Here is a 9,534-nt window from a genome sequence, read left to right as displayed (position 1 = left end):
ACTTTAAATTATGGATGTCCCAAAATTGCAAAATTGGGACGTGGTTAGAGAGTACTATATCATATACTACCCCCTCCGTCCCATCATAAGCGACACACTTTCCTTTTTTGGGACATCCCACCATAAGTGAATCATTTTCTTTTTTGGCAAAAAATCATCTCTTACTTTATTTCCCATCTGCTTTATTCTTTTCACCCATCTACTTTTTCTTGTCTCTTACTTTACTCACTCCACTTTAACTCTTTAAATATCAATTCCTTAAATTCCGTGCTCAAAAGAAGTGGCTCACTTATGACAGGACGAAGGGAGTATCATTTATGACTCCCTTCGTCTGTGAAATTTGTCCCATTTTGCTATTTCGGATATCCGTGACTTAAAGTCTCATTTGTATTTCTTCCATTTTAGGTAGGTGGATTCCACCACTCAACTAAATCATTACATTCACATTCTATTAAAAAGTCAAACATTTTTTTAAAACTCGTACCGCATCAAAATGAAACTATAAATAGCGGATAGAGAGAATCTCATAAAATAATCATACAAGACTTTGTTGTAAAATTTGGTTTCTATTAGATATAATGACTATTAAATCTAATATGTATGGTATATTGAGTAACACTAACCTCAGCGAGCCTCGTCAGATGTGGACTTTTGGGGTGACAGTTTACAAATGGCACCCGCCATTGCTATTCTGTGTGGTACTAATTTTTTAGGTACATGAGCCATTATTAATTTTTTGACCTATTTTAATGTCAGTGAAATAGTTAGTAGCATCCATCGATAAACTAAAGTATTACTAATGGAGGTTTGTCAATGGAAAATTTAATGAATAAACCCTACATTTTGTAGTTGAAATATATATTATACCTTATTAATAGTCCACTTTTGCCACTTTTATTTGTTCCCTATTAATTGTCAACTTTCACTTTTTTACCATAAATGGTAAGTAGGTCTCACATTCCACTAACTTATTTCACTTACATTTTATTATCAAACAGATATACAAAAGTGGGTTCATATTCTACTAACTTTTTCCACTCACTTTCATTTATATTTATTAAAACATGTGCCGGAATCAAATTGGATAATTATTGAGGGATGGATGTGTTAGAAATCAGCGAAGATTATGCGATGATTGTGAAATCAATGTACAATGATTCTTTCCTGATTTATAACTAGGGTAAATCATATCAAAATCATACCATATGTACATAATCTCGTTGCCTACTTAGGCGTGAATCTTCATACCATTGAATATACTTGAATGAATAAAATAGGAGCCTTTCTCAACATGGTACCAGAGCATAATAAACGAAGGCTCAGAATATAGATTCATCATCGCCCGATACCTGTCCCGACCAGAAGGAGACAACCGACGAATACCTGAAAATGGCAGAAGGAGACGATGTCAAAACCGATGACATAAGACTCAAAGCAAGCATGAATGTTGCAGTGGCATTCAAGCTGAACGGAAGAAACTATCCCCTATGGGCTCAATTGATGCGAGTAGCCATCGGGAGTAGAAGGGCAATACGACACATTACCGGAGTGCCAGAGCCCCCAAAACCAACCGATAAAGAATATCTGGAGTGGGAGGAGACCGATTTAGTGGTCTTCTCCTGGATCGTAGACAACATGGAGATTGATATCGTCGGAGACTTCGCACATCGCCAAAGTGCGAAGGCAATCTGGGATAGCCTAGCCGTGACGTACCAGAGTACAGCGGACTGTGGTATGAACACCAAGCCACCACCAACAACCGCCCCGGAGTAACCAAGACCGACAAAACCAAGCTATGGTGCTCAAACTATGGTATGAACAAACACACCCCGGAAACTTGCTTTAAATTGGTTGGTTTCCCGGATTGGTGGGAGGAGAATCAAAAAGGAAAGGCCAAATTGGCCATCGGAGTTGAAGAAACTAGCGGAACAGAGAACACCGTCCGAGGAAGAGGTGGCACAGAGGATGGAACTCCAGGCGGCGGCGGCGGAAGACGTGGAGAGGAGGTGGGGCAGGCAATGTTCACAGGACGCGTTGGAGGATCGGAGAACGGTGCAGCATTTGGGGAAGGAGGTAATGGGTTAGTGTTTGTCAAACCCAACCCCATTTTATGTTTTTCCGTATAGTCCCCAAAATATTTATATATTTTGGAGAGGGGGGTTCCTACTGCCTTCAGTGTTGCTACACGAGGTCACTTTACCCTAGGCACCTTATGGCAGCTACTCTTTTCTTTTCTGAATTAGTGGAAAGTGGTTCCACTTTAGGCTTTTGACTCAAATTTTAAGAGGGCTTTTGTGTTTTGGCTCTAAGTGTGGACTTTTCTCTCATACTCGCATCATCTATACTGACTAGGAGATACTAAGGGGGGTGGTTTCCATTTTCCAGCATGTCCTATCTCCCTCAATTCCCCTCACCGTCAGTTCTAGACAGTTGAGTTTTAAGCCCAATCAAATTAAAAAACTAGACCTAGACACTACACAAACACTTAAACACAGACAACACATATGTACACATGTCATACTGGCCAGTGCATTCCCCCTCCCACTTCACACGTGTCTGCCATCAGATGAGGCTGTGAAGTGGAAAAAGGTAATGGCCAGTATGGCTGACACACAGACATACCAAAACACAATAAGACATACTTATACTAAAAACTTCTCACACTTAGACTATATAATAGGCTAAGTGGGAGAGTTTAAAATCTAAACAGAAACCATTAAACCTAAACATATATATACAACAAACTCCTCACACTTAGACTATATAATAGGCTAAGTGTGAGTTGACATGCATACGAAAAAGAAAACAGAAAACACAAACACATGCGCCAAAAATGGCAAACCCTTTACTTCTCACACTTAGACTATTGTGTAGGCTAAGTGTTATGAAAGGGGTTTGCTCACGTTCTACACAGATTATACTACCTGAAAACACAACAAAACACAATTAATATATGAAAAACTAAAAACTAAAAATAAAAAGAAAACTAACTGGTCAGTATGGTTGGTCACTTGTTCCTCCTGCTCCTTCGCGGAGCAGGTGGTGCTTTCGGTTGTTCCTCCTCATTCTCGGACTGCTTGTTCCCAGATTCTGCCGACTCTTCGGCATCTACTTCCTCTTGTTTCTCTTCTTCTGTCTCGGTCCCCATGGTTTCATCATCCTGGCCTCCATGGCCACTCGGTCCAGCTTCACGGACCAACTTCCAGATCGCTAGTTCTTTCAGGATTTCTTCCATCACAGTTGCCAAACGGCTTAACTCCGCTCTTGCTTTCCTATTATCATCGGCTAACTCTGCCACTACTTTTTCCAACCTCTCTTGCCTCTGCTCCTGCGCTGGTGTTCCCTGGGCTGTCGTCGCTCTCCCCCCATCGCGTAGAAACGTTGTATGCCCTGTCTCATGTAAACGGTGTTCGTTCGGACGAACAAAGGTGTATCAAAGAGGCCAGGAGGGTCGACCATCGTCAAGAGGGATAAGTCCTCTCCCTCCGAGATAGCTATGTTGTTCCTGACAAATACTCCCAATATATGGCAGAGGGAGAGGTTCCTTGCTGGGTGGGTGGCGATGAGGTGACACTGGTACGCGGTCCAGAAGCCCAGGTGCACTGTCCTTCCGCGCTTAGCGCTCCAGAGGAAGTACAGTTCGGTCATTGAAGTTCGGACGGTGGAATTTGATTGCCCCAACAAATTAAAATCCAGGTAAAGCTGTACCAGACGCAGAATTAGGCTGTTGAAATGGACGGAGCGGGAGATAGTGGAGTGGAACTGCCCTGCATCAGGGTGAGTAAGTTACTCCCAGGCTTCCTAGGGCTCAAATTCCACATGTCTGCGGGGAATTCCCCGCTCCCTACTTCTCCACTCAGGCCCTATGGCCACCTCCAAACTGCACATTCCCAGACGCACGGTCCACTCAATCAAGCTCATCCGTATCTCTCCGCCAAACAGCCTAAAACTGATACATTCCTCATCTAGATCAGTGGTGACCTTAAACCTAAAGGACATGAAAAACTCCTTCGCTAATCTAACCGGGACACTCGGATCTCCATTCTACTACAACCACTCAAAACCGAACGCACGCAAATAGGCCACAAACGACTCACGAGCTTCCAACTCATCCAAGGAAGGGAAGTGGAGTACCTTTCCACATTTAACCTGTTTGCTCTTGTCATCCTTGGTGCCGAAAGCATCTTGGAGCTTTTTGGAGTCGAAAAGTTTCATCTCCTCCACTAACTCGTCCGTGAGTTCCACTGCCCATCTTCTGAATCGGAGTCTCTCCGCAGGAGGATGTAATAGCTCCCGATGATCGCCTGGGAGTTGTTTCTCCTTGTACTACTCATCCTCCATGGATGTATCGCTATCTGATTCGGATTCATCACTGGCAGTGTAATCGTTATCGCTCGACTCTCTGCGGTTTGGTGGGGTTCTCTGAGTGGCTTCAGTTATGACTACGCCAGTATTGAATGTGCGCTGCCTCTTGCTGCTGGGATTCTTCTTGACAGGGGCTTTCCCTTTCCGTTTCCTTTCTTGATATCTGGCTTCCTCTCCGTCATCCTCGTCTTTCTCTTCTTCGGGTTCCTTCTCAGCTTGTGTTGAAAGTGTATCCTGGGTAGTAGGGCCGGTCTCTCCGCTGGTACGGGCATTGTCAATTCTCTGCTCCTCGTGGCCTACTGATTTGGATGCGAGGTCCAGACCCTCAGCCATCCCGTCAACCTCTTCACCTTGGCCACTCAGTGTTGGAGAGACCGCTTCGGTTTCCATTGCAGTATCCTCTAGGTCAGTAGCAGGTAAAGACTCCTCCCCAGGTTTTGTGGGAGTGGTCCTCTCCTCTTGACTCAAGATCTCCACGGGATCTGCCTCCGTGTTCGGCTTCGCCTTACTAGCTGCCCACTTTCCTAAGCATCGTTGAGATACCCTTTGCGGCTTTGGCCGACTAGCCTCAGGTTCGCCCTTCAACACCAACATCCTCTTGACGGCGTTCGGTTTCATCACCGGAGGTGCCACTGGGTTGGGTACTTCTGGTCTTGCTTCTGTTTCTTCTGCTTCCACATGCACATCACTCTTCCCCGCCTCTGTCTGGGGGTTCACTGACTCTAGCTCTTTCTCTCCTACCCTGCCTTCTTCATCTTCTCCTACTGCCCCACATGTGAGGTTCAGATTCTCAACCATCGTGGCAGTATCATCTTCCCTCTGGTTTACTCCATCCAAAATCACCCGAAATTCGTCATCCGTCATTAGGCCTTGTTTCTTGGCCGTCTCATTTAAATCTATCTCTTCCCTCGTCGTTCCTTGAGAAACGGTCCCTGCCGCCGACGTTTTCTCTGGTTCATCGTCTCCCTGTAGGCTCCCCTGTTCCCTGCTTTTCCTCGCTTCACGTTCATCTGAGTCGGAATCGTAATGGGAGGATATGGGGTCAACCTCCATCGAATCACTTTGTTGTGAAGTTTGGGAGGGTTCCGAAGATTCTGGCGGTACGGTTACTGATGGAGATTTTCTTTCTGGTGGAATTTCGGTGGAAATCGGAATGTAAACAGTTGGTTGTACCATGGATTGCACATTCGGTTCAGATGGGGCTCCTCCGGTCATACTCCCTTTTCCCCCCATTTGACTAAAACCGGCCAGCGCCGCCGCCCAATCTCTGTTAGGGTCCTGCAGTCGAAGGAATTCCGCCATTGCATCCAAGGAAACCATTATTGGCGCCTGAGGAGTCGATTCCGGTGGTTGTGGGCTTGGCGCCCGTTCTTCCCGCGGCGGTGGTGATTTTGGAGTTTCTTCCCTGCGGGTTGAAGTGGGTTTGATTTTTGTTGCCCATTCTTTCTTTCCCATGGCTTAGACATGTGATTTCTTGGATGAATGTGGGTGGTGGTTTTTGTGGAGTGATGGTGGAAAATTGCAGAGAGAAATGGAAAAATTGAGGGTTTGTGAAATGAAAAATGGGAGAGAGGGTTCAGTTATGGGGTGGAAAAAGGGTAGTTGGGGTTTGTAACCGGTGATGGGTGGTTCTAGGTTGGCCTTGGTTAGTGTGAGGGACGGTTTAGCTAGCGGTCTCCTGATTGGATGTCGCCCGTCCTTTCACTGCACCACGCGCCTCTTTTCAGTCGCTGCCCGCCTGCAAAGCTGCAGCAAGCCCCAAATTCAAATTCTGCCCTATAATGATTTCCCCCTATATTTTCCTAGAGTATAAACAAAGTAAAAATGACACTTAAATAAATTGGGGAGTTTCACCAAAATGGTATTCTGATGGTCAGTACGTACTCCCAATTAACATTTGAGGTCCTAAAAAAATATTTTTTGGGTTTTCTTAAATTAACTAGCATGCCAAGATATCAACGTCTGGTGGGGAAACTTATCTATCTTTCTCACACGAGGCCGGATATTGCATATGCTGTGGGAATAGTGAGTCAATTCATGCATAAACCTCAAGCCGATCATTGGGAAGCAACATTGAGAATTGTGCGCTACTTGAAGGGAACTCCAGGACATGGGATATTGTTCGAGAACCATGGGAACTTAGCAGTACATGGGTTCACCGACGCAGATTGGGCAGGGAATCCAAATGACCGAAAATCCACCGCAGGGTACTTTACCTTCGTGGGAGGTAATCTTGTGACATGGCGAAGCAAGAAGCAAAAGGTGGTGACTTTGTCAAGTGTAGAAACAGAGTTCCGTGGGATCAAGAGTGGGTTGACAGAAATCCTATGGATAAAGAAGTTAATGACAGAACTTGGCTTGATGCCAAACGAGCCGTGCAGGCTCTTTTGTGACAACAAAGTAGCGATCAGCATATCTGAGAATCCAATACAACATGATCGGACGAAACACGTTGAGGTGGACCGTCATTTCATCAAGGAGAATATAGAAGGAAAGGTGATAGATCTTCCATTTGTTCGTTCAAAAGATCAGTTAGCAGATATTCTTACGAAGACAGTGGATGCAAGAAGCTTCAGTGAAGTATTGGGCATGTTGAAAATAGGAGATCACATTGTTCAACTTGAGAGGGAGTGTTAGAAATCAGCGAAGATTATGCGAAGATTATGAAGATTGTGAAATCAATGTACAATGATTCTTTCCTGATTTATAGCTAGGGTAAATCATATCAAAATCATACCATATGTACATAATCTCGTTGCCTATTTAGGCGTGAATCTTCATGCCATTGAATATACTTGAATGAATAAAATAGGAGCATTTCTTAACAGGATGAAGTATATTAGATTTTTTTATGCACTAAGGTGTTCATAATGCACCCATATATATAGAAATATAATACTATCACCAAACTTGAGGAAAGTTTCTATATACTGTCCAATTTGATTATTCGTACGACGAGTTCCAATTTTTATGTGGCTAAATAATGAGGGCTTAGGCTTACACTTGATCAATGATTCAACATTTAATGCAATTGGATCAATATTAATCAATCCTTGGGTACACTGTAGAAAGGGTCAAACCAATGAAGTGGTAACTAAAATTTAAATATCTTAGAAAATCATTATTTATTCTTAAACTAAACTTTCAACACTCCATACATACCTACCCATAAATTTTGTATGAAACAACACAAAATTGACTAACGAACTACAGTTATCTATCACTCTCTATATAAATCCTCAGTTACTTTTATAGCCTTGTATCCAACATAAAAAAAATTCTCAAATACTGTGAAAGATGAGGATGATGTTTTGTTTAAAAGTGGTAACACTAGTTACAATTCTTGCTCTTGCTAGAGTTCAGGCCAGAAATATTCCTGGATATGCAATAAACACTATAGTACTTCGTCCATCCCACAAGTGTATGTATTGTTTCCTTTTTTAGTCCGCCCCACAAAAGCATTCTAATTTTAGAAACTATTTCTCTCTGATGTAGTGAGACTCATTCTCCACTAATAATATTTTATTTATTTTTCTTTCTTTCTTTCTCTCTCCTACTTTACCAATTGTGCATTAAAACTCATCCTGACAAATTAATTTCAAATTGTGATATTACAGATGATCATGATGATATTCAGAGTATCAATGGAGAAACTTTATTTAAATTGCAGAACAATTGCAATTCCATTTCCATCAGGATCGCTCGTCGGTCAAAATCGAGTAATCTTGGCAAAGACGAGCAGCCGCCGCTACCGCCGCCGCAAGCAGGCGCTGGACCGAGAGAGCTTAGTTCGTACATTTTCTGAAAAATATTTGTGTAGTTAGTGTGAAAGGCTTTTGCTGTAGGGTTAAGTGTCCTCACAGGATTATGTCTTGACTATCTTTTTATCTTTGTATTGATGTTTCTCAAAGTTAGATTTTTACATGTGTGTGTGGTTTGAGCATCTACAACCTCACCAAGCAAATCCCGTATATTTCTGAATTATTATGATAAATCATCAAATTATGTGGTACACAATTTGAGCATTGAAAAGATAATAAAGTAATAAAAGCATAAAGGAATTGTCCTAGTCTAGTTAGACATCCCAAAATGAATACAAATCACTTATGATGTCATGCAGTTATAGCGTTGGACGCTGATAACGAGCCGAAAAAGTTTTTTGTGTCGGAATGATTTAAAACTCTCATGGTGTTTGCGAATCAAGCTTATTTTTGTAAACTCAAATCGAAATGACGTCGTTTAAGGCGTGAAACAAATAATTTATTGTTTTTCTCGACTTATTTTAAATTTCCTAGGTTTTGCTTTATTTCTTATAAATAGTGAATGTCTTTATTTTGAATGCATTTTTTTATTATTACGTTTATTTACATTTTCAAGAAACTAAGATTTCTCTTACTTCCTACATTCTTGAATGAATGAACTACCACCTCCACTCTAAAAAAATTGACAGTTTTACCATTTTGGGACGTCCCCAAAATTAGACCAAGTCCAAATATAGAAATTTTTAACTAATTACACACCAATAATAATGAGGCCCCCACAATCCACAAACACTACTTCATCTCTCTCTTACTTTACCAATTGAACGTTATAACATGTGTGATGTATAAGTCTGTCTACCTGTTGGACACGGAAGGAGTATTTCCTTAATAGTTTGTCCCTGAAAAGTATGAACTTTCTAATTTTGGAATAGTTAAACAACACATTACCCATACACATTATTTTACTCTACTAAACATGTGGAGCCAACTCTCCACTAACACTACTTACACTACTCTTGATTTCTCTCTCTTACTATACCAATTATACATTAAAACCTATGCTGAATCAAATGTTCATATTTTTCAGAGACGAGGGGAGTAGTATTACTTATCAGTCCAGTCATTGTCTATACTCCCTCCGTCCCATAAAAATATGTGCAATGGGTATGACATGAGAATTAAGACAATTGGTAAAGTATGAGAGAGGAGGAGAATGATATAGTAAAGTAAGAGAGAAGAGGAGAATGGTAGTTAAAGTAGTGTTAGTGGATAGCGAGACCTACATTATTAAATTGATATAACTCTCCAGAAATGGAATGCACATATTTTTGTGGGACGGACGAAAATGGAAAGTGCACATATTTTTATAGGATGGACGTTTTTTCATCATGATGTGATGAAGGAACTA

General features: G+C 41.8%; 1 protein-coding gene across 1 annotated transcript; it reads right to left on the bottom strand.

Annotated features, from left to right (window-relative positions):
* Nucleotides 1–4,326: 4,326 nt before the first annotated feature.
* LOC121803942 (chromodomain-helicase-DNA-binding protein Mi-2 homolog) lies at nt 4,327–5,820 on the bottom strand. Its single transcript, XM_042203517.1, has 2 exons — nt 5,011–5,820; nt 4,327–4,689 (listed from the first exon to the last, which is right to left on the bottom strand). Exons 1-2 carry the CDS (start codon nt 5,818–5,820, stop codon nt 4,327–4,329), a joined length of 1,173 nt encoding a protein of 390 aa, XP_042059451.1.
* Between the last annotated feature and the right edge of the window lie 3,714 nt (nt 5,821–9,534).

The sequence above is a fragment of the Salvia splendens genome, chromosome 5 (genome assembly GCF_004379255.2).
Source record: "Salvia splendens isolate huo1 chromosome 5, SspV2, whole genome shotgun sequence".
Taxonomy (NCBI): domain Eukaryota; kingdom Viridiplantae; phylum Streptophyta; class Magnoliopsida; order Lamiales; family Lamiaceae; genus Salvia; species Salvia splendens.
The sequence above is the reverse complement of the archived record's forward strand: the minus strand, read 5'-3'. Positions and strand labels throughout refer to the sequence as shown.

Coding starts and splice junctions, on each gene's coding strand:
- LOC121803942 (XM_042203517.1), bottom strand. CDS start 5,820: ATGGGAAAGAAAGAATGGGCAACAAAAATCAAACCCACTTCAACCCGC. Junction 4,690..5,010: donor AAACAGAAGCAAGACCAGAA/GTACCCAACCCA, acceptor GGGATGGCTGAG/GGTCTGGACCTCGCATCCAA.